This window comes from Notothenia rossii, assembly GCF_949606895.1.
Source record: "Notothenia rossii genome assembly, chromosome: 8".
Lineage (NCBI taxonomy): Eukaryota > Metazoa > Chordata > Actinopteri > Perciformes > Nototheniidae > Notothenia > Notothenia rossii.
In genome coordinates this window covers 2,067,683-2,093,794 of record NC_136906.1, presented here as the reverse complement: position 1 = coordinate 2,093,794, position 26,112 = coordinate 2,067,683, and the positions used below count along the sequence as shown (strand labels likewise).

The 26,112-nt window shown below is 41.5% G+C and overlaps 2 protein-coding genes across 2 annotated transcripts in view; both read right to left on the bottom strand.

Moving 5' to 3' along the window:
- cpt1a2b (carnitine palmitoyltransferase 1A2b) overlaps positions 1–347 on the bottom strand; it is a 59,711-nt gene extending 59,364 nt beyond the window's left edge. The window contains 1 exon segment of the mRNA XM_079645612.1: positions 222–347. The gene's annotated coding sequence lies outside the window, so the exon portion shown is untranslated.
- An 8,863-nt stretch (positions 348–9,210) lies between these two features.
- The window catches only part of brsk1b (BR serine/threonine kinase 1b), a 43,048-nt gene continuing 26,146 nt past the window's right edge, over positions 9,211–26,112 (bottom strand). Inside the window, exons 10-20 of the mRNA XM_079645725.1 lie at positions 25,157–25,321; positions 23,046–23,143; positions 22,024–22,174; positions 21,535–21,595; positions 18,426–18,720; positions 16,223–16,271; positions 15,467–15,590; positions 14,203–14,304; positions 12,963–13,056; positions 11,108–11,194; positions 9,211–10,077 (exon numbers count right to left, since the gene is read on the bottom strand). Of these exons, the coding sequence (XP_079501851.1) occupies positions 9,857–10,077; positions 11,108–11,194; positions 12,963–13,056; positions 14,203–14,304; positions 15,467–15,590; positions 16,223–16,271; positions 18,426–18,720; positions 21,535–21,595; positions 22,024–22,174; positions 23,046–23,143; positions 25,157–25,321 (1,447 nt within the window). The 3' untranslated portion in view covers positions 9,211–9,856. The remainder of the gene's footprint in view (positions 10,078–11,107; positions 11,195–12,962; positions 13,057–14,202; positions 14,305–15,466; positions 15,591–16,222; positions 16,272–18,425; positions 18,721–21,534; positions 21,596–22,023; positions 22,175–23,045; positions 23,144–25,156; positions 25,322–26,112) is intronic.

Sequence of the window (26,112 nt, the reverse complement as noted above, 5' to 3'; positions counted from 1 at the left end):
TGTACACACCCTTTACTCATATACAAGTACTCAGTATTAGTACACATTGTTAGAGTGCACCCGAACATCACACAGTGGTGCATTCAGGTCCGAACATCTCCCACGCCACGCGAAGCACAAAGCCGACACACATCACAGGAAACGTTTTAAAAACATGAAACACAAACACAGAAGAAGAAGAAGAAGAAGAAGGGAGGCTGTGTAAAAGAGTGTACATGTACCTGAGGAGTGTTTATGGAGAGGTCTGCCGCGGAGAATCCAGAAGAATGTGTGTGTTAACACCCCTCCCTTCTTCTGCACACTGAAGTTGAACACTTTGAGAACGAGTGACTCGGAGAGAGAGAGCGCGAGGAGGGTCACTCCTCCGAGGAGCGCAAGGCGGTAACTCTGCGCATGCGCTGTAGCTTTGACCGGGACGATTTCAGAAATACAGAAATACAACTTATTTTTGTAGAAAGTGAAGATTTGTTTACCTGCGTTTGATACACGCTCTGATAGAATAACTGGATGCTGTTAGAAAAACCCAAGAAACAAAGAAACACTATTGCGATTTTGATAGCGTTTTTCCTAATCCTCATCAATCAGTATCAGAATCAGAAACGGGTTTATTGCCAGGTTGGTTCACACATACGAGGAATTTGACTTGATGTCATGGAGCATCTAAAATATAAAACCAAAACTCTCCATATAAAAGACGCTTTACATAAAATCAGAACAGAAACATTACAAAGAAAACATAAAAACACAAACAGTAGTTTGTAAAATGCAGAGTCAAATAGTGGGGTGGGGGGTTTGAAAGCTGAGTGAATAAGTGAGTGTTTATGAAGGATTGGTACCACAAGAGGTTTCAAATATTTATTATAATTAATCATATTGTATTACATTATTATCTTGTTTTGTTTTGTATGTGATTAAATCGATTTTTTGTTTTAAAAACCTTTGGAGTGTGGGGTGAAGACAAATGTACAGCAATTTAACTTCCTATAAATACATTTGAACTGCGTTTCTACATTTCGTTAGTAAAACTTCTTAGATCTGAGTTAGAGTGAGACCTCGCTCTGTTCTTCTCTCTGCAGCGACACTCCCACTCCTCACATATGCCACCAGTACATCTCGGTTTTAAAAAGAGGAACCATACATGAACATGCATTCCCAGAAGAGATGTCCCGCCCTGACTCCCACAGCCACACATTTCTACACAATTTAACACACAGAAACTAAAACTAACATTTAATTAGACTTTGTTTTTCGAAATGTCTTAATGATGCCATGCTCTATCTCTGAACATTGTTTCCTTTGTTTCCATCCCGTTTAAACTCAAAACACGACAACATGACGGTTGAATTTGAAGGATAGGGTTTTGGAGTTGAGTCGTGGATCTGAGTCTATATATATATAAACTTTGATAAATTGAACATCAGGGCCTTTCTCATTTCTTTAATTCCCCTCCTCGACTCCTATCCTCATGTCTTAGTCCCGCCCACAGGAGATGCGAGCGGAGGAGTCGAGGAGGGGAACCGAGGAGAGAGGAGGGGAAGCAGCAGGCGGTTAGAGAAATGAGAACTCCTCTCGTGGATCTGAGTCTATAAATAAACTTTGATTGATTGATTGATTGATTGATTGATTGATTGATTGATTGATTGATTGAACATCAGGAGTCTGACTTCTCCCCAAAACTTGAAAAAGTTAACAAAATGTCCAGATTAAAATGTTTGCCATTTAATTTAGGCTACTTATTTAGAATGTTCTCTTTCAGGGTGAATATCTTTATTAGTACTAATACCAATGCACATATTGTTAAACACACATGTATTGTTGTATAAAGTACTTTTACTTTCACTTCTCATGTTTTATTTATTTTATATATTACTGCACGTTTATTTTAACTTCAAAATATTTGTATTTTAAATTATTTTATCGCACATTCGTAGTTTATTGTTTTTATTTATAGAAATGTAATTATTGTAACGCACATTTTTACTCACCTCTTAAATTTGTATACATATTATTTTTCTATTTTATTTCATCATTTTTATTTTACTCTCACTTCTCATTTTTATACACATTTTTTGATTTTACTTTATTAATTTTTTGCCCTCTTTACTTTTTATTAATGAAAATATTTCTATTTATTATTCTATTGCAAATCTACTCCAACATCTTACCGTTTATAAATTATCTTATTTAACTTAACTTTATTCTTATTTTTATAGAAATATTTTTTATTTATTTAATCGTATTATTTCACATTTGACTTTAGTATATATTTATGAAAAAATATATTCTTTTATGCACATTTTTACTTCGATATCTTATGCTTTTATATCAATATTTAATACCGTCACAAAACCCAATTTTCACGAGTTCCCAATAACACTGAACACAAACACCTGCGTATATTTCCGTTGTTGTTTATTGGTCAGTATTTCTCACAGGCAATAATAATCATTGTCATAATAGTGCACTTTTCCTTTGTTGTAATTATACTACAGACATTTCTCTTCGTCGTCATCATTTCGCTGTTTTTCTCGACCCACCCTCCCCCCAACACACCTCCCTCAAATTTCATTTACATTTTTTTTCAACGCCACAAATTCCCCTTTCTACGGTGTGGACTTTCAGGAGTTTGGGGGTTAAGGGTGGAGGATTAGGGTAGTACGGGTGTAAGGGGAATAATGGCAGGAGATTATAGTCGTACAATTGTAACTGCAAGAATAACGATGAGAGGAACGGTGACTACAGTGTCGATAAAAGATAGTGAACGCTACATAGATATGGATGGAATACAATGGAGACAAGCGTACAGTGTATACAAATGAATATAAATGTATACATCGTCTGCGTAGAGTATAAAACAAGGGGAAGGTTATATGAGGGGTGAGATATGTGCACATACAAAGAGGGGGAATGGGGATGGGTGGGGGGTGTAGAAAAGTGAATTGGGGGAGATAAAGGAGGGGGAGATTTATTTCAATACAAGCCATGGGTGCAAAGAGTCCCGTACTGAGAGGATTTGGATGCAAAGTTTGCTTAAAATACAGCAAAATCCTGCAAAGATTCCTCTCTATCATTCAACTCGCTTTGTCTGTCCCTAAAAGCCAATGACATAACTGTGTGTCACTTTAAACCCCCTGAACTTACAGATGTGAGGGGCCTCGCAGCTGCTGCTGGATTCTGCTAAAAGGGGCCCACTGTAGATGCCAGGAAGGAAAAAGAAAGCCTCTGATTACATAATAAGGGGGGGGGGGGGGGGGATGTTCTGTGAAACCAGATGGAAGACTGTCCTGATGACACTGAACAAGACAGTAGTTTTCTCGTATGGTTTAAAGCTGGGAAGTTGTGTTTGCAGTTGGATGTTATTGAGTGTAAGCAGATAACTGCAAACCACACTTTCCAGTTCTTCCAATAGAAACTGGCTCTTAAATCTAAAAATAAAATTAGTTTCAGTTGAGGGTGCAGAGTGTGAAGAGACCAGTGAAAGTCGACTACAAACGTGACGTGGTTTCAGTGGATCGTTGGTTGGCACAAATTCTTCAAAAGGGTGAATGAATGTGACAGGGAATGCAGTTACTGTTGATGTTATCTAGCATTCAGCAAGTCTGCAGCCAGGCTAGCTCTGTGATGCTACTTTGAGCTACATGCTAACTGATGTACAGCTAAATATGGAGACTTCTCTTCCCTTTCTCTTCCGGCTTAACAGTATTTACTCTAGCTAGCTTTGCATTTGACTAAAAGTGGATGTAGGGAATGAATATGACCCACAATGCAAGAGTCTGCAGACATGCTAGCTCTGGGAGGCTTTACTGTGAGCTGAATGCTAACTGATGTTGAGCAAAGAAGAACAAAAATATATTTATATATATTTCCGTTCTTCCCTCCTCTTGATTAACGGTATTTACTCGAGCTAGCTTTGTATTTGACTAAAAGTGGATATGAGGTGAGTTTGTCTGTAATACAATAGACTAACAGTCTGCAGCGATGCTAGCTCTGAGAGGTTGTAATTTGAGCTAAATGCTAATTGATGGTTAGCAGGTGCCATGTTTGCCATGTGCTTGGTTTACCTCGTTAGCATGCTAACAGTTGATTAGCTCTAAACCCAAAGCAGAGCTCAGGATCAAGGAATGTTTTGCAGGTGTTTTAACATAAAGCAAAGTATTTGACCTGTTGATTTACAAGTCAGAGGATAACTATTTATTTATTTAGCATTCTGAAATATAAAGACATGCTAGCCCTGTGAGGCTTTACTGTGAGCTGAATGCTAACTGATGTCGAGCAAAGTGGAGCTAGAATATGGAGAATATTCCGTTCTTTCCTCCTCCTGTTTAACGGTATTTACTCTAACTAGCTTTGTATTTGACTAAAAGGTGAGTTTGTCGGTAATAATAGAGACTAACAGTCTGCAGCCATGCTAGCTCTTAGTTTACCTCGTTAGCATGCTAACAGTTGCCAGTTAGCTCTAAACCCGAAGCAGAGCTCAGGTTTAGGGAATGTTTACCGTAAAGCAAAGTATTTGATCTGTTGATTTAGCTGGAAAACAAGTCAGAGGATTTCTAAAGTGACTAGGGTTCATTCTCTGGGGATCATGAATTACAATATTTCAGTTTGCACCAACAACAAGCCATCATGAGCCAAGTGTACATCCAAAGTGATCCCAAATGTTGTTCAATCCACTCATGTAACGCGTTTAGCATCCTGCTCTCTTTCGCCCTGAACAAATAAAGGAGTGAATACATTTCCAGTGTTGAGACTCTTTTGTCCTCGAAGCTTATCTCTATCTGTCTGTGCATAACGTGTGAACATGGTGCCAAACAAACAGGTCAAAACACAGTGTAAAAATGCATGGTATTTTTGCAGCATTAATTGTCATAATAGAGAAAAAGGAGAGGAATTGTTTTTATGTTTTTTTCAGGGAAAGCTTGATTCTCAAAAGAGACATTTCCCGTTCTTCCCCCATCTCCTGTTTTTCCATTCATGAAACACTTTCATGACAAACACAAATACACCACAAACAAATAAATAAATAGATAAATAAATACACTTTCAATAAATATATGTGGAACAAAAATAAGTTAACACTTTCAAAAGAGTTGTTCACATTCACATTGTTGGTGCCGCCCTCAGAAACAATCAAAACAGAACGACAGGTGCAGAAGTAGAAAAACAAGGTATGGAAAATATAAAATAAAACAAGATTAACTTCATTCTTTGTGTGTGGCTTCACTTTTCCTCGTCCAGGCAGATTGTGTGCAGTGTTTCTATAGCAAGTCTCAGCTATTTCCTTTCCCTTCTTGTAAAAAGTCCATCATTTGTTCGTTTCTCCGTCGAAGAAGACTTTATTTGTGGCTTTGGCGTCGCCCTGCATCCTTTTGCATCTATCGTCAAACTAAAAGGAGCTGGGTGTCGGTCGCCTAACTGAGGCTCTAAAACGCCGGTTTCACCAGCCTTTTTGATTCTAATGTCACTTTCCTATCATGTTGTACTTTCAAGGACTCCTCAGGAAAGATTTGGACTTAATTCAATACAATATTCACATGCTAATTTGTACATTGAAAGAGTTATTAGTCACTGTAATGCACCCTCCTATCCATACTGGTTGTTCAGTAGTTCCTTGTGACTCCACCGTGAGAGATAGAAGACAAAATCCCCATCACAAAAATGCTTTCTTAAACTAATCTGAAGCTAACTTGAAGATGTAGTCATGTGAGACAACCCAAATCAGTGTCTTTCTCCTGGCAATCATGAAGACTTGTGCCTTGTTTACATAATATAATACAGATTATAAATTAGCCTTGTCGTTTTAATGCTTAGGGACAATTACGAGAGTTACAATCTCGTCAACTTCATAAAAAGAACTACAAAAATGTCCACAGATTGCAAAGAGGCCGCATAACAGCAATAGCAACCAGTTAGCTCTGGATTAAAGCTCTGATGCTAATGCTAATATTTTTGCTAATTTAAAAGCAGCTATGATAGGCTTACACTATTATTTTGTATCTGGTGTCATTTGTGAACAAACCATACAAAAGTAGTTAAATTAGTATTTTTAAAGTATGTGACTACAAGGCTAGTTTTGGGTTAGCCATCTCAAAAAACCACAACACTAATGCTAACATTATATTTAACATCTAATATTTTCAGCAACTTTTAAAACTATCAGTCCATATGTTCAGTTAGAAGTAAAAGTATTGTCTAATAATTTTGTTATCAATATCAATTGTGCCAGCTAAAATGACAGCTTTAGCTAGCTAACTTGTTAGGCTAACAGTAGCTCAATGAGTTGGCAGAAAACTCAAGCTAACTCCTTTTAGTAACAGTAACTTTTAAAAGGGTCTTAAATATGAGTATGATAGCTATCATGTATATTATATCATGCCTTAGATGCAGAATGAAAAGTGAGCCTGTTGAGAAATCCAAATAAGCCTATTAATGGTTGCTAAGCTATGCTTTGAGAACTACTTTTCGAGGCAGGGTTTAACTAATGTAAGTTAGGCTAACTCTGACCGCTAACGCCTCTTTTAGCTTCTGCTAACATTAAAATGGAGAGACGTAAAAGCTCAATGCTATTATGCTAACAGTACAACAGTAATGTTAGCACAATAGTACTGTTAGAGTACAAAGTATGCACAACACTTCAGCTTTTTGAGGAATCCAAAGTTAGCTAGTTTGGTTTCTAAGCGTCACTTGAACAATGTACGCTTTGGCTAACGTTAGCATTCAGACTGTGGACTTTGTATCCCATATCTCAAGGTAGAGTCGCACGTGGGAGGAATTACAGGAGAAACAACGGCTTCGAAAATGAATATTGTATTTATAAAGACTCGGAAAACCTTCCTCAACAAACAGACCCAGCTTTCAGTGCCATTTCTACGTTAGCTTAAATTCATGCGGCTACTTTTTTCCTTCCTTTGCTACCAAATGAATACATGTTGCTAGCTACTCTCTGTTTAGTCTCCATCTATCTGTCCCTCTCTACTCCTCTGGTGTGAATTTTCACTTGTGAGACATTCTAACTGTGGTGTGACGACTAGTGTCCTCTAAATCTAACTAGCTATCCACTTGTTCTCCTCCGTTAAAGGCAATACGGTATCATAGCTTTATCAGTGTAATTCAGAAATAACCGTGGGAAATGTATGCTTCTCAAACACTCAAGGAAAATCCGATGTTAAGCTAGCTAAAGGGCTACGTAGATCCATTCTGCGTCATCCTTGCCCTGCTCTCAGACTCCCTGATGGTTAGAGAACAGCATTATGTCTGCTAATTATCTTGAGAGGAATCCACTTTAACGATCAAGAATATCCCTGTAACTCTTTCTCGTAAGACATCCTTATTTTGCTTGAGAACACACATTCGTCTTCATTTAGAAAGTGAGGAGAGCGGGTTTCCTGTCTCCACACGAGGAGGTGTTGATGATCCAGGTGTCAGAAAATAATAAAAGACGTTTGAGTGACGGATGGAGGTTTCCTGGTGGATTTGAACCACGTGTGGTGAGTGCAGCTTTGTGAGAAGGTTGTGTGCTTTTTGGATTTGTTGAGCGGATGAACAATGTTTTTCCATGGCTGTCATCTTTTCCTGTATAGAGTGGTGCAGGAATGAGTCAGCATTTCATCACCTGGTCTGGAGGTCAATGGTTTCTGAATGTGTTTTTGGTTCTTGTTGCTATCAAGTGTCTGATACGACTAAACAACTAAACAAAGTCATGTAACCGTGCTGTAGTTCTTTTATAGCCCAACATCAGCCTCCTTTAGCTTAGCGACGGTGACGTGAAGTCATGTGACCGTGCTGTAGTTCTTTTATGGCCCAACATTAGCCTCCTTTAGCTTAGCGGTGCTGACGTGAAGTCATGTGACCGTGCTGTAGTTCTTTTATAGCCCAACATTAGCCACCTTTAGCTTAGCGACGGTGACGTGAAGTCATGTGACCGTGCTGTAGTTCCTTTATAGCCCAACATTAGCCTCCTTTAGCTTAGCGACGGTGACGTGAAGTCATGTGACCGTGCTGTAGTTTCTTTATAGCCCAACATTAGTTTTTTACTTCAGAAATCATGAAGTGGTGTTAATATGTGGAGATTATCCCGCTGAACTAAACGTGTAAGTATCATAAACGTTAAGAATATTTTCTGTAATAACCCAAAATCACATGGAGAAATCCCATTGGACCAGGGAGATGCTGCCTTCAGGGACCAACACAGAAATACAACATTACTGCACCACTCTATTTCTCTTGTTTGTCGGGACTTCTTGCACCATCTTGTCTTCAGGCTCTGATGAGAAGCTATTGTCTCTGAAGTCTGACACACTTCTGCTAAAATCCGGGGAAATTCTCCGTCTTATCCCAAGATCAGCTTCAAGGAAAAATGTCCCCCTCCTCCTTTACATTGCTTTGGAATAATGGCAAGAAGCAAGGAAGGAAGTGAGGAAAGTAGTCTAGTTGCAGCTCATAGAGTCCTGTCGTGAACCCGGACATGTTGAGTACCCCAACGTTTTATGTAGGAGCCAAAATGCTACTTAGCTTGAGTTTATTATTTGTATTATCATTACTTGTTTACGTACATTTTATTTGTATTTGTTGAGCAATTCCACATGGGTGTGGTTTGTGTTTTTAGGTCACCTGTTACCTTGCACTGACATAAGTTATTGTGTGTTTGATTTTTTGTTTATTAAAGTACTGGCAACCCAGCTCGAAGAAAACTGCCAGATGCCAGAAGTGGGAAGTAGTGGAGTACAAATACTTCGTTACGAGTATCAGTACTTTACTCCACTACTTATTTTTCTGACGACTTGTTACTTTGACTTCTTACATGTTGAACTCAAATACCTGTACTTTCTACTTCTTACATGTTGAACTCAAATACCTGTACTTTCTACTTCTTACATGTTGAACTCAAATACCTGTACTCTCTACTTCTTACATGTTGAACCCAAATACCTGTACTTTCTACTTCTTACATGTTGAACACAAATACCTGTACTTTCTACTTCTTACATGTTGAACTCAAATACCTGTACTTTCTACTTCTTACATGTTGAACTCAAATACCTGTACTTTCTACTTCTCACATGTTGAACTCAAATACCTGTACTTTCTACTTCTTACATGTTGAACTCAAATACCTGTACTTTCTACTTCTTACATGTTGAACTCAAATACCTGTACTTTCTACTTCTGACATGTTGAACACAAATACCTGTACTTTCTACTTCTTACATGTTGAACACAAATACCTGTACTTTCTACTTCTTACATGTTGAACTCAAATACCTGTACTTTCTTCTTCTCTCATTTTCCAAACAGGCTGGTTCCTTTAGTCTGAATGTGTGTTTGGTGGCGTGATCATTATTATTTAGAGTCATTGCGTGCCTATTGATTTGAACACGATCCGTGTATCCATCATTTCCTGGTCTTCTCTAAAGAAGAGGGACCAATGGAAACGTTGTCATGTTGCCGTTGGTCACCATGGAAACATTCATTAGCTAACAATGACATTATTGTTCTATTAATATAAAGGGAGGTCAGGTACTCTTTAAAACAGCTGCTAGTTATGGGTACTTTTTACTGAAGTACATTTCAAAGCCTCTGTACTTCTACTTGAGGAAAGAAGTTTAGTCAGTACAGTAGTATTTTTAAACACGAGTATCTGTACTTCTACTTGAGGAAAGGATGTGTGTACTTTCTCCACCTCTGCCGGATGCTAACCTGCATATGATGGGACATTTGCCAAACTTTTGGAGGTACTCAACATTCCCCGGATTCTCACTGCTGGCAACTAGACTGGACTAAATAGGAAAAGGATGAGGGGAGGACTGAGGGAAGGAGGAGAAAAAGGCCTTTTAGGACGACCCTCTTCCCAGACATTCGTTCAGGGGTGAGACTGCGTCCCGTTAGACGCCGACAGGAGTCTGGTCTTGTCTTTTCCCGACTCTTTTCTCTGTAAAGTCGTCCCGCTGCTGCTTCCCTCCGCCGGACGATCCTTTTCCACCCGATCTCGCTCAGAACCGCTTTCGGAGCGTCGGGAATTCTGCCGGGAAGGAGTGGAGGGCCGCGAGATCTGACAGCCGTTCTTCTCCTCTGAGGGGCCAGAGGTGGGAAAGCAGAGAGAGGAGACTTGAAACAAACAATACTGGAGGAAGGGGAAGAAGAAGTACTCTGATATTTACTTAAAGTAAAGTAGCAATACTAAAGGGAAGAAATACTCTGTTACAGTAAGAGTCCTGCTTTCCCGACAGTGAAAGTAGTCGTTGTGCAGATTGGTCCATTTCAGAATAATAGATATGATATGTTTTATAATGATTGATCATGAAAGTGTTCTCAAAGCTGGTAAAGGTGCAGCTAGTTTGAATGAGTTACTCCTGATGGATATCTGAACCTATAATTATAGGTACATGTTTATTTATTAGTGTATTTATATTTTATATTAGCTAATCATCTGAATCTGTAAAAAGCTGTAAAAATCTAATCATAAAAGACTCAGGTAAGGACATAGGCGGAGTTTGACATTTGGGGGGGGCAAACCTTTTTTACTGACGTCAGTACACAGTCCCAACTATTGTGTGGGGTGCTACGGATACAGTAGCAATAAAGCCAGCGCTCATCACACTGAGTATGACTTTTCCACATACGAACACAACTCGTCCCGTCGTGCACGCCTCATACACACACACTCACATGGAAGGGGCGGTCTCTCCCCCCAAAAACAGTGCATTGCATAACTGTAAAACGTATTATAACTGTGCACATCTTATACTCATTTGATAACTACTATATCCCTTGGTTACTTGAACACGCTACAATATTATTAACGAGTGTCCTACCTTATTAAAATATTGATATGCGAAATATTTGTATTGGAACAGTTTTCGACGTAGTAATGCTGTAACCTATTTCAGCCACTAGGGGGGGCAATACTCCCCCTGACCCCCCGCAAAATCCGCCTATGGGTGAAGAACCCCAAAATCTTAGTTAGGTACAATATAAGTGTGTGTGTGTGTGTGTGTGTGTGTGTGTGTGTGTGCATGCGTGCGTGCGTGCGTGCGTGCGTGCGTGTGTGTGTGTGTGTGCGTGCGTGCGTGCGTGCGTGCGTGCGTGCGTGTGTGTGTGTGTTTCTTACCAGCCAGTGCCTGCACAGAGGGCTGATCATGAGAACTCAGCAGCTGAGCCTGAATCGTCTCCACGACTCTCTTGAATCTGCGACTCGGGCCTGAGAGCAGAGCGAGGAGCAACTGGGATTCATTTATTGGGTTTTTTTAAGCCAACAAAAAAATGGAGATGTTGAATTTATGGAAGACATGAATAGAATAAGGGGGACTTTGGCTTTGGGGCGGTGCATTGAACTTTCAGTGGGAAAATGTAGGTTCGTTCAGCCCCTGCAGTCAACATATTGATGATCCTTGCAGGGACGATTCTCGACCAATCTTAGCCGGGGTCCAGTTATTTTATGAGAGGTAATAAACACGGCTAAAGAATACAAAGACGGTGTAAAGTGGAGGGAACACAGGGATCACACTAGAGGCACACTATACTAATATGAACCTGAAAATGCGAATATTTCCACAAGTATAGTAAAAATACTTCATTCAAAAGTACTATTGAAATGGAAGTGATGTTCCTGGGGAAGTAGACTTCGATATAATGGATAATGACAATAAGTACATTTTTAACATGTTATAACGAGGAAGTGGACGAGCCAAGACGCGGTTCACACACTTTTTCACCAATGATTTGGACTTCTCCAGGAACTTTACCTCATTTTCCAATGACCAAAACAATTACTCTTTCTCAGCCGTTCCACTGAAAATGGTTTATTTGAACATGGAACAGGAAAATAAGGTCTGCATATGAAACATGTTGTGCCTCTAAAACAAATCCAATAGCTTACTAGCTTCTACAGGCTAAAGCAACTCACATCTCTCACCATCAAAACACCTCAACAGTTAAAAGCCATTTGACGTTTCATTACGATACCATACAGTATGTATTATCATTATAGTATAACTATTCCGGCGATTAGATCAAATATAAATTATATTTGATGCAACTTTATTTACATTTCCATGACATTTCCAAAACTTTGGGAAAAATATTGTTTTCCAAAACGTTCCCAGGGCCTGGAATTAGTATTTTGAATTTCCATGACTTTTCCAGGTTTTTAATGACCGTAAGAATCCTGCAAGAGGAGGGAGAGTGGATGGACGTGATCCATGAGATATATGTAATGGAAAAGTTGACTGAGACTACAGAGCACATGTGTCAAACTCAAGGCCCGGGGGCCGAATCAGGCCCGTGGTGGATTTAATTTCGGCCCGGAGGATCATTTCTAATTCCTATTAGATCTGGCCCTCCGGTATATTGCACCTTCACTCCATCCTGAGGGTCTCCTCAGCTCAGAGCCTGAGCCCAAACATTGATGACCTTGCACCCAAGATGAGATGCCAAGTATCTGAGCTAGCATCACAGAGCAGCACACTGAGTTTAATGGATGTTTCCTTCTGCACTTTCTCTCTCACGACAACAGGGCATGTTTGGTTTCTCTTTGAGGGAAATAGTTTTGTTGAAGCTGTTGTTGGCCTGTGGAAAAATGTGATCATAAGAAATGACTCATTCATTTCAATAAGTTCTGCAGTAAACACTGAACCAGTCCGGCCCTCCACTCGTACACATTTATTAATGTTGGCCCACTGTGTGTTTGAGTTTGACCCCCCCTGCTACAGAGGGAAAGGTTTGAGAAGAGGTGGAAGGGACGGCGGGATTTGATGAGGCCCACAAGGCCAGATTTAGTTCAGCTTCAAAAAGGAGGGTTGCTGAATGACTGTTAAAGAGCTCTTGCCTGCGAGCAAGAGATAAATATCCGTGATGCGATGTCTTTTGTGTTCTTCATTTCTTTCTTCTTTTGATTTGTGTGTGCATGAGTCTGTTTGTTTTTCTGCCAGTGTTTGTTCCTCTGCTTCCTGTAAAGATGAACACATTACCTGCGATCAGGCTGAAGGTGACGCTGTAGATCCCCAGCTCTCTCTTCCCCTCCCTCTCTCTCTCTCTCTCGCCCTCAGAGAAACCAATGTCCACCTGAAGAGGATGTTAGAGATTAGAGATTATAATAATAATAATAATAATAATAATAATAATAATAATAATAATAATAATAATAATAATAATAATAATAATAATAATAATAATAATACAGGTTATTTATAAAGCGCTTTTCACGGTGCTCAAAGCTCTTTCCAAGCAGATGGTGATTATTATCAGTTTGTGTTTCTTTCACTTCTTTCCACCTCATCAGTGTTCCTATAGTGTCACATGCCACCACCAGGGGGCAGTGAAGATGCACATGTTTAAAAGAAACACACTGCTGCTTTATGGAAACTACAAAATAAATGAAATATTGTGAGCTGTTGACCTCATCTATGTGTCTGCAAATATAAATACAACATGCAATATCAAGTACAAAAACACATAATACATACATATCTTACATATTAAAGGCTCAACAGAATATATTTTTGAACATACGGAGGCCCTTTAATATTGGACTGATTGCAGTAACAGTGCATTTTATCATAATTGTTAACAAATAATATACTCTACTGAGAACAACATTTTTTTACCATTTTGATATTTCCCCCCAATAATTTTAGATCCTTCTTTTTAATAATAATAATACATTATATTTATATAGCGCCTTTCAAGCGCCTTGGGTCCCAAGGTCGCTGAACATGGTGGACAAACGAAACAACAAATAAAGGAAGCCGGGCGGGGGACCAAGAAAGGGCGGTCCGATAAGTACTGGGGGGCGAGGGTACGGAGGGACTTGTACGTGAGGAGGAGTGTTTAGTACTGAATCCGGGACTTGACCGGCAGCCAGTGGAGGTGGATGAGGGTGGGGGTGATATGTTGCCATGGCTTGGTGCGGGTGAGAAGCCTGGCGGCAGAGTTCTGGACGTATTGGACGTATTTTACACTTAAGTTTTACTTATATGAATTCTGCCTAAATGCAGGCTAAAGCTGCTTGAAGGTTTTGATTGTATGCTAGTATTAAATATGAATGTTATGTTATTAAATATTTGCTGACATTAGAACATTTAAACTCTTCACAGGGAGCATTTGCATATTGAAATAATTATATCATTATACACATGATATACTCTGCATGCTTTAATGTTACTGGCCGGGCCACATGGGGATGGATAGTTAATAAAAACGCAGAAATACCTGGAACTTGACGGGCTTCTGGAAGACAGACGGGCCGCCGGAGGACTTGTACTCTGCCCGGAAACTATTCTGAGAAACAACACTGTGGCTGAGGGACGGGATCTGAGAGGAGAGAGAGAAACACAGCACGGTCACATGACTTCACGTCACCACCGCTAAGCTAAAGGTGGCTAATGTTGGGCTATAAAGGAACTACAGCACGGTCACATGACTTCACGTCACCACCGCTAAGCTAAAGGAGGCTAATGTTGGGCTATAAAGGAACTACAGCAAGGTCACATGACTTCACGTCACCACCGCTAAGCTAAAGGTGGCTAATGTTGGGCTATAAAGGAACTACAGCACGGTCACATGACTTCACGTCACCACCGCTAAGCTAAAGGAAGCTACTGTTGGGCTATAAAGGAACTACAGCACGGTCACATGACTTCACGTCACCACCGCTAAGCTAAAGGAGGCTAATGTTGGGCTATAAAGGAACTACAGCACGGTCACATGACTTCACGTCACCACCGCTAAGCTAAAGGAGGCTAATGTTGGGCTATAAAGAAACTACAGCACGGTCACATGACTTCACGTCACCACCGCTAAGCTAAAGGAGGCTAATGTTGGGCTATAAAGAAACTACAGCACGGTCACATGACTTCACGTCACCACCGCTAAGCTAAAGGAGGCTAATGTTGGGCTATAACGGAACTACAGCACGGTCACATGACTTCACGTCACCACCGCTAAGCTAAAGGAGGCTAATGTTGGGCTATAAAGAAACTACAGCACGGTCACATGACTTCACGTCACCACCGCTAAGCTAAAGGAGGCTAATGTTGGGCTATAAAGGAACTACAGCACGGTCACATGACTTCACGTCACCACCGCTAAGCTAAAGGAGGCTAATGTTGGGCTATAAAGAAACTACAGCACGGTCACATGACTTCACGTCACCACCGCTAAGCTAAAGGAGGCTAATGTTGGGCTATAATGGAACTACAGCACGGTCACATGACTTCACGTCACCACCGCTAAGCTAAAGGAGGCTAATGTTGGGTGTGATGATATTTAGTCGTCTCATTTAGAGACTTATACGATATTAAATCCACCAGTTAAAACCACAGACCTCATTTCAGACTAAAAACACATTCAAAGTTAACCATTGACCTCGAGACCACGGGACAGGAAGTGTTGAAATGCTGACTCATGCCAGGGTTTTAGGACTCATTCCTGCACTTCTATATTTATAGTATTATATATGAATGTCTAAACTCACGGAGAGGAAGGCGTGCACGATGTCCGCCTTGATGGAGCTGAGCGGTTTGTCTCGAATCATCACGAAGATCTGCTCCTCTTTCTCCAGAGTGATGAAGTTCCCGAACCACGACTTCTTAGCCAGTCTGCAAACAAGCAAGGGTTGGATTAGAAAACTAAAAGATTAGAAATAAACAATTTGAACATCTCAAAATAGAACTAAAACAGCATTAAAAAAAGTAGAAAATATACATGTTGAAATATCAATTTACAGTAAACAAAGTAAATGTACTCTTGTACTTTACTTAAGACCAACTTTGAGATACTTTACTTTACGTATTTCCATCTTATATTATTTGATGTATGCATTTGAAGATGTTTTGCATTTGGACGCGGTCAAAATAACACGTTAACAGAGAGAAAATGCAAATTGAGACAAAGCGTAAAATGCATATTCACTATCGCCCTTAGCTAATCCATGCTATTATGCTAATTGAATTATTTCCTGCACTTTACTTTGTTATTACGATATTCAAAGTATGTATGAAGGCTAGCTTTACTCTTCTCTTTGTACTTCTATAACGACAATAAATAAGTCTATATTATTAGGATCATGAAAATAAAGTAGTCACACTGAAGTGAGGTACATGATTCTGGAAACAGGAGTTGATATAAATCTATGTCCTGGAGGCTGAAAGCATCCATAAAACATTTTTGAATGTACTTTTTGAAATGTTGTTTAGCACTTTTAGACATTGTAAAGTGGAGAAAGACTTACTCTGGACTGGACTCCGGAGTCAGACTGGACATGTCCTCTGATGTGGGAACTACAAAAAGAAAAAGAGTGAGTAACAAAAAAGGAAAAGGGCAGTGAGTCCTGATGATTATCAGTGACATTAGTGACGAAGCCTGAGGCAGAACACACACGTAGTAATAATACACTCTGAAGTGGAAGTGGAGACGAACTGTTAGCAGAGCATCGAGGTCAGTGATGGAGATACATTTCCTACAAATGCATTTTAAGAACATTTTCATTATCACTCAGTGGAGAAGATGAACACCTTTATCATTCAGATTGGCTGAAACCCCAAATAGATCATTGCAGCATTACCCATAATCCCCTCTGTTTGAGCCCTGTTTCCAAAGTGCTGATTCTCTGTCTGTTACTTTAGATGAAAATAAGGAGCTCCTCCCCACGCCCCTCTGAGAGACATTTGGTTACAAAGAACTCAATGGTGCTCTAGAGGAGATTCAGGTGATAAGGGGGGGGGGGGGGTTACCTTGGTTGCAGATTGGCTAATGGTTACACAAGACAACACATCGTTATGACATCACAAAGTGACCAAAATCTGATCCGCTCATTTTCAGACAGGTTTTTATAGAAATGGATCAAAAAGAGAGAGAATCTTTGTTCCTGAAACTTTCAGAGTCTCTTTCCACAGAGGGGACACATGTTGATGTAGAAGAGACATGAAGAAGAGGGGACACATGTTGATGTAGAAGAGACATGAAGAAGAGGGGACACATGTTGATGTAGAAGAGACATGAAGAAGAGGGGACACATGTTGATGTAGAAGAGACATGAAGAAGAGGGGACACATGTTGATGTAGAAGAGACATGAAGAAGAGGGGACACATGTTGATGTAGAAGAGACATGAAGAAGAGGGGACACATGTTGATGTAGAAGAGACATGGAGAAGAGGGGACACATGTTGATGTAGAAGAGACATGAAGAAGAGGGGACACATGTTGATGTAGAAGAGACATGAAGAAGAGGGGACACATGTTGATGTAGAAGAGACATGAAGAAGAGTGGACACATGTTGATGTAGAGGAGACATGGAGAAGAGGGGACACATGTTGATGTAGAAGAGACATGAAGAAGAGAGGACACATGTTGATGTAGAAGAGACATGGAGAAGAGGGGACACATGTTGATGTAGAAGAGACATGAAGAAGAGAGGACACATGTTGATGTAGAAGAGACATGGAGAAGAGGGGACACCTGTTGATGTAGAAGAGACATGGAGAAGAGGGGACACATGTTGATGTAGAAGAGACATGGAGAAGAGGGGACACATGTTGATGTAGAAGAGACATGGAGAAGAGGGGACACATGTTGATGTAGAAGAGACATGGAGAAGAGGGGACACATGTTGATGTAGAAGAGACATGGAGAAGTGGATTTTGCAGAATAGAGCGGTGCAGGGATGACGTATTTACCCTGAAGGAAGCTGCTTGTTCCCTCGACTAAAGCAATAGGCGCGTTCACACCGCAGTAGTTTTCCCACTTTAGTTCTGATGAACTAAGTACAGATCGCGTTCTCAACGGAATAAGTCCCTGAGGGAAGATTACGCAAATGAGCCGCTGACGTCACTTCTTCTTCTGCTTTGGGTTTACTGGCAGGCCGCAAACCACTTCACGGCGTATACTGCCACCCGAAGTCCCCGGCCAGAAGTCCCCGGAGTTGGGGAAGGCTTCAGTAGAAGCTGCTGGGACTCCCAGCAGCTTCTACTGAAGCCTTCAGAGTAAACGGCCAGAACGCCGACAACTCCTCATCTCCACCACTCCCATGTTTTATTTTGTGTTGCCATAAGTTAGTCTCTCTGCGCTGGGCTAATGCTAATGCTAATAATGCTAATGCGAGGATAATAAAATGGCGGCTTCACAAAACCTTTTTGGGAGTTTGACGGGGCGTGGTTTGCAATCCGCCCAGCCAATCAGACACAGGAACCTTTTTCTCCCACGAAAGTCCCTGCTCTCTAGCAGGGACTGAAAAAGGGGGTAAAAAGGTTCTCATGGACTAATTTGTGTTCCGGCTCTTTTTGGTGTCAACGCGACATTTCGGAACTAAAGTGGGAAAAGTACTGCGGTGTGAACGCGCCTATTGGGATTTCTCCATAGGATTTTGGAAAATACCTGGAAATAAGATCTGTGGAAAACCCAGCACTCTATTGGTGACCTTTAGAACTCCCTCACCTTGAAGTTTGCGTCGATGAAAGCGCGGCGACCCCAGCAAGTTGTTCTTGAACGAGTTGAGTCTCGTCCTCCAGTGGGCGGAGCTTGAAGCGGCCAATCCCCCGCTTCCTCCCGGGCTGGAGGGCGGAGTCAGAGACAGAGAAGCCCCGCCCCCTCCTCCTCCGTCCACTCGGGAGGAAGAGGAGGAGGAGGAAGAGGAGGGAGGAGGAGTGTTTGAGGAGGAAGAGGGGTGGTGTTGGATTTGATGCACAGGTGTTCCCAGAGGGGTGGGCAGCGGAGAACCCTGAGGAGTCACCTGAGACACAGGAGGGGAATTAGAAGAGGACGAGGAGGTGTTCTTGGATTTAAAGATGGACGGAGATGGGAAATTAAAGAAGCGAGGAGTGGGGGAGATAATGGGAGAAGGTGAAGGAGAAGGAGAGCGAGGAGAATGGAGGGGGAGGGACTTCATGGAGTGGAAGTGAGGGCGATCTTTGGGGTTTTTTGAGGGCAAGGTTTGGGTTTTTGGGTCTGGTTTTAGACGGATGGTAGGAGTGGTGGTGGTGGAAGGTCCTGGTTTGGGGTCTGGTTTGGAGGAGGAAGCTGAGGCGACTTCTGATCGGCTGAAAGTGAAAACCGGGCTCTGATGGGACAGACAGAGAAGATGGAGAAGAAAGGGAGGGATGGAGAGATGAGAGAAAGATATGGTTATGAGTTATGGTTCATGGAAAGGATTCGTAAACAACCCCAAATCAGAAAGGAAAAGATGGTGGTCTGTTAGAGTGGTGCAGGGATGTTGGTTTACTGTAGTAGAACCTGAAGGCAGCATCTCCCTGGCTCCCTCCACAAAAAGCCCGTTGGACTTTGTCTTATTGAAGGAAATTAGCTGATATAAAGCGGGCTATAAAGGAACTACAGCACGGTCACATGACTTCACGTCACCACCACTAAGCTAAAGGAGGCTAATGTTGGGCTATAAAGGAACTACAGCACGGTCACATGACTTCACGTCACCACCGCTAAGCTAAAGGAGGCTAATGTTGGGCTATAAAGGAACTACAGCACGGTCACATGACTTCACGTCACCACTGCTAAGCTAAAGGAGGCTAATGTTGGGCTATAAAGGAACTACAGCACGGTCACATGACTTCACGTCACCACCGCTAAGCTAAAGGTGGCTAATGTTGGGCTATAAAGGAACTACAGCACGGTCACATGACTTCACGTCACCACCGCTAAGCTAAAGGAGGCTAATGTTGGGCTATAAAGGAACTACAGCACGGTCACATGACTTCACGTCACCACCGCTAAGCTAAAGGAGGCTAATGTTGGGCTATAAAGGAACTACAGCACGGTCACATGACTTCACGTCACCACCGCTAAGCTAAAGGAGGCTAATGTTGGGCTATAAAGGAACTACAGCACGGTCACATGACTTCACGTCACCACCGCTAAGCTAAAGGAGGCTAACGCTGGGCTATAAAGGAACTACAGCACGGTCACATGACTTCACGTCACCACCGCTAAGCTAAAGGAGGCTAATGTTGGGCTATAAAGGAACTACAGCACGGTCACATGACTTCACGTCACCACCGCTAAGCTAAAGGTGGCTAATATTGGGCTATAAAGGAACTACAGCACGGTCACATGACTTCACGTCACCACCGCTAAGCTAAAGGAGGCTAATATTGGGCTATAAAGGAACTACAGCACGGTCACATGACTTCACCTCACCACCGCTAAGCTAAAGGAGGCTAATGTTGGGCTATAAAGGAACTACAGCACGGTCACATGACTTCACCACCGCTAAGCTAAAGGAGGCTAATGTTGGGCTATAAAGGAACTACAGCACGGTCACATGACTTCACGTCACCACCGCTAAGCTAAAGGAGGCTAATGTTGGGCTATAAAGGAACTACAGCACGGTCACATGACTTCACGTCACCACCGCTAAGCTAAAGGAGGCTAATGTTGGGCTATAAAGGAACTACAGCACGGTCACATGACTTCACGTCACCACCGCTAAGCTAAAGGAGGCTAATGTTGGGCTATAAAGGAACTACAGCACGGTCACATGACTTCACGTCACCACCGCTAAGCTAAAGGAGGCTAATGTTGGGCTATAAAGGAACTACAGCACGGTCACATGACTTCACGTCACCACCGCTAAGCTAAAGGAGGCTAATGTTGGGCTATAAAGGAACTACAGCACGGTCACATGACTTCACGTCACCACCGCTAAGCTAAAGGAGGCTAATGTTGGGCTATAAAGGAACTACAGCACGGTCACATGACTTCACCACCGCTAAGCTAAAGGAGGCTAATGTTGGGCTATAAAGGAACTACAGCACGGTCACATGACTTCACGTCACCACCGCTAAGCTAAAGGAGGCTAACGCTGGGCTATGAAGGAACTACAGTGATGAAATAATGACTCATTTACAGGTTTTATGACCCATTCCTGCACCATCTATTTCTGGGGTGTTGTTATGTTTGTGTTATGTCATCATGCACACAGACTTCAGTATGAGGCAGCATGGTGTGTTCATGAAATGGTAATGTGTGTATGACTGAGGATGAAAAGCATAGCTAGCAACAACAGTCTGAGCAGAGGTTATCAGAAGAAAACAAAAAACAGCATCACAGGAAATTTGTTTTGTTTCCTCTGATGACCAAAACTGATATGTATATATTGAATTTACTGATAATATTTATAAGTTGACTATATACACAGTACATCTGACATCTGGAACTGGATTAAGTCTACAACACTGCAGAGAGATAACAAATACTGATCGACTGCAACTGATAAACAAACAGTGTCTGCCTCTTGGAAAACAAGTTCAAAGATAAGTCTGAGAATATTCTATTTATTTTACCGAGACCAATTCGAAGCAAAGACTTTCTGACTCCGATTGAACATCAGTATTTTCCCACAACAACTGCAGTTAAAACAGACGTGCTTAAACAGCTATATTAATGATTATATGTCTTAATTAAACCCTTCTTTCGTGGTGGCAGGACATTAACCTTGTTGGGGTGAGGTGCTCATTGTGTTCCCAGACAGCAGGATGAACACTGTTTTTCTCCATGGTAATAAACCCTAATGAGCTGGTGAGTGAAGTCTTACCCTGGGACTGCTCAGAGGACTGGAGCACAGACCTGTCGACGCTCCACTGACTGAACGGGACCTTTGGAAGAAACAGGAAGAAACAATGAAGAGTCATCAAGGTTTCAGAAAATTAGATTGTTTCAGAAAATTCTCACAATTTAACTTTTTCGACAGAATTTCACTTTTTTTCACATTTGATTTTTCTTTTGCAGAAATCAACTTTTTTCTTGGAAACTCACCTTTTTTTTCTCTCCATTTTTCACCTTTCTTTCAGAATTGCTCTCCAAATTTCACTTTTTTCTCAGATTGTTCACTTTTTCCCCAGAATGTCACTTTTTTCAGAATGTCACTTTTTTTTTGTAAATTGTTAATTTCACTTTTTCTGAGAATGTCTTAATTTTCTCAGAATGTATGGAGGGAACCAGGAAGATGCTGCCTTCAGGTTCCAACACAAAAATACGACATCCCTGCAAACATAAATAAAATAACTCTGATGTGTTATCTCACCTCTGGCTGTGTGCATTAGAGTCCAGAGCCCTGCGAGGCGGGGTGGGAGACCCCTGATCTGTGACGCTCAGGACCTCCAGGCTCTTTCTCTCTGGACGACAGCGGCCATGACGCGTCAGCATGGGCGAGTCCACGCGCTTTCTGGGGGGGTCTGAAGATAAGGTAAAATCAGATAGGATAAGATAAGAAGTACTTTATTGATCCCAAGTTGGGACATGTTTGCGTCGCAGCAACATAAAAAGTCAAGGCATTGTACATAAGAGAATTTAAAAGACGAGAAAAATAAATAATCCAAAAAAGTCCAAGAGAAGCTATGGAGATAAATGATGTATTTATTATTATTATGTGTGTGGGGGAAACTTCTGAAGCAATAGGAAACAGGACTCAGAGAGACACGAGGAGAGCTGCAGCTCTGATGGAAAACACTGACGGTTTACTTGGAGCTTCGGCCGGAGAATTCACAAAACATGTCACGAGTTGACCACACGGTTGAGATACCGCAATCAATTCTGAAGAGCCATCCTGTAGCTCCAGGTTTGAACTAGTTCAGAGTGTAATAATCTACATTGTGCAGTAGATAGACTAAACAGCTGAGGACACTGTTTGACATTAGTAGTCTCTTATGGCTCGAGGTCATCTCCACCCCGAGAAGGATGTGTTCCAGGTGTCCCACAACAATGACTATCTCTGACCGAGAGCTGCCCGGTCACAAACTGGAAACAACAGCAACTTGCTGGGGCAGCCCCTCCTTAAGGGAGATAGCGGCTGTTGGGGCATCTGCGTCAGAGGGTGAAAGAGGACACTAGGGCAAATCATTCCCTGACAAAGTCTACATTAATTGTGCAAGGAATGGATTATTAAAAAGAAGGACACATTTCACATCTTTTTTTTCCTTATCACTTTTTCCTAAAAATGTCCCTTTTTCCTCAACATTTCACTTTTATCAGAATTATGACTTTTTTCTCAGAATTTTGAAATGTTCTCACAATTTAATTTTTTTTAATTTAATTGAATGTTGTTACCGAGGTCGTTCCTGGCGGGCAGATCCTCGTCCTCACAGCTGGGATATCTTTCCTTCCTGTCGAACAGGAGGTAGTAGATCATCTTCTCCTGGTTCTCCCTGAAGAGCAGGAAGAGAGACAGAAACCAGAGGGACAGAAAACAGAGAGACAGAGAGACAGAGAGACAGAGAGACAGAAACCAGAGAGACAGAAACCAGAGAGACAGAAAACAGAAACCAGAGAGACAGAAACCAGAGACAGAAACCAGAGACAGAAACCAGAGAGACAGAAACCAGAGAGACAGAAAACAGAGAGACAGAAAACAGAGAGACAGAAAACAGAGAGACAGAAAACAGAGAGACAGAAACCAGAGGGACAGAAAACAGAGAGACAGAAACCAGAGAGACAGAAACCAGAGGGACAGAAACCAGAGAGACAGAAAACAGAGAGACAGAAACCAGAGAGACAGAGAGACAGAAACCAGAGGGACAGAAACCAGAGGGACAGAAACCAGAGAGACAGAAAACAGAGAGACAGAAACCAGAGAGACAGAAAACAGAGAGACAGAGAGACAGAAAACAGAGAGACAGAAACCAGATAGACAGAAACCAGAGACAGAAAACAGAGAGACAGAAACCAGAGACAGAAAACAGAGAGACAGAAAACAGGGAGACAGAAAACAGAGAGACAGAAACCAGAGAGACAGAAACCAGAGAGACAGAAACCAGAGAGACAGAAACCAGAGACAGAAAACAGAGAGACAGAAAACAGAGAGACAGAAAACAGGGAGACAGAAACCAGAGACAGAAAACAGAGAGACAGAAAACAGAGAGACAGAAAACAGGGAGACAGAAAACAGGGAGACAGAAACCAGAGAGACAGAAACCAGAGAGACAGAAACCAGAGAGACAGAAAACAGAGATACAGAAAACAGGGAGACAGAAACCAGAGAGACAGAAACCAGAGAGACAGAAACCAGAGAGACAGAAACCAGAGACAGAAAACAGAGAGACAGAAACCAGAGAGACAGAAACCAGAGAGACAGAAACCAGAGACAGAAAACAGAGAGACAGAAACCAGAGAGACAGAAACCAGAGAGACAGAAACCAGAGAGACAGAAACCAGAGACAGAAAACAGAGAGACAGAAAACAGGGAGACAGAAACCAGAGAGACAGAAAACAGAGGGACAGAAAACAGAGAGACAGAAACCAGAGAGACAGAAACCAGAGAGACAGAAAACAGAGAGACAGAAACGAGAGAGACAGAAACCAGAGAGACAGAAACCAGAGGGACAGAAAACAGAGAGACAGAAACCAGAGAGACAGAAACCAGAGAGACAGAGAGACAGAAACCAGAGAGACAGAAACCAGAGGGACAGAAACCAGAGAGACAGAAACCAGAGAGACAGAAACCAGAGAGACAGAAACCAGAGAGACAGAAAACAGAGAGACAGAAACCAGAGAGACAGAAACCAGAGAGACAGAAACCAGAGAGACAGAAACCAGAGAGACAGAGAGACAGAAACCAGAGAGACAGAAACCAGAGAGACAGAAACCAGAGAGACAGAAACCAGAGAGACAGAGAGACAGAAACCAGAGAGACAGAAACCAGAGAGACAGAAAACAGAGAGACAGAAACCAGAGACAGAAAACAGAGAGACAGAAACCAGAGAGACAGAAACCAGGTCAGAAAGAGAGGACACAGTCTTTACTTTTAAAGAGTTCATATTTATTTTTGGGCGACCCTGAAGTTAGCATCAAGAGCCAACATTTGACTCGTTTCTCAGAATTCACTTTTTTGCAGAATTTCACAACAAATATCTCACAATTTCTCTTTTTTAGAATTATGACCTTTTCCCCAGAATTCTGTCATTTTTCTCAACATTTGAATTTTTCTCAGAATTTCACTTTTTTTTTCTCAAACTTTGACTTTTTCCCCCAGAATCTCACTTTTTTAAAGAATTTCTCTTTTTAAGAATTATGACCTTTTCCCCAGAATTCTGTCATTTTCCCCCCAGAATCTCACTTATTCCTCAGAATTGATTTTGCGCAGCCATGGAAACACAGCAGTGCAGTCCTTGAGTTGAATGGATGTCTCTCTGTCTTATGTGTGTGGTGGTGTTTGTACTCACTCCTCACTTGTAAGGTCCTGAGTGAGCTTCACCCGGTCCCTGAAGCACCCTAAGGAGAACATGCTCTCCAGAACATCAGGGTCCAGGTCTGACAACGAGGCGATCCTCTTCACACACACCCTGCGGGGGGGCGGCTGCTCCGGACACGGCTCGTTACGACCCCCCCTGAAGGGAAGAGGAAGAAACAATCAGTGTGTGAAGTTACAAATGTGATGACTGGGATATCAGAAGGAATTAAACATTTGTTCCACTATCTTTAAAATATATAATTAATTGATCATGGTGCGTTTGTTTGAAACGAGAATTAATAATTACAAATAAAATGAAAAAATGAAAAAATATGATATCAAATATAAACAAAACAATATATAATATTCTGGATAATTAAAATAAAAAGTCAAAAATACAATAGGATCAAAAATACTGCTGGTAGATATATATTAATGCTGTCAAAATTATCGCGTTAACGGCGGTAATTAATTTATAATTAATAATTGCGTTAAAATATTTAACGCATGTGCAGAATGGCCCGCCCCATACATCCCACCAGTGGCAGCGCTGGGGTAGGCTACACCCATACCAAGAAATGGCTTAGCCCCACCTTAGCCCCACCTTAGCCCCCACCATGAACAATGATGTTAAAGTAAGCAAAATAAAGTCTGCCAACTCGCGCAGAGTAAATCACACAGACAGCAGTTAGTAAGATTGATTTCAGTAGCCACTTGTCTGGAAATACCGAAGACTAGAAACGGTTTTGAAAACTTTTGTCACGTAGTGATCGTCTTCTCAATAGAACATCTTTGATATTGTCTTCTGGCCAATCAGAATCAAGATAACGGCGTGGTGTTGTTGCAGGAAGTCCTGACGGAGAATACTTTTGCTGAAGTACATCTCTATATACATCGATACAACATTACGTAATGAAATAAGACCCCACGGTTTGATGAGTGATAGGT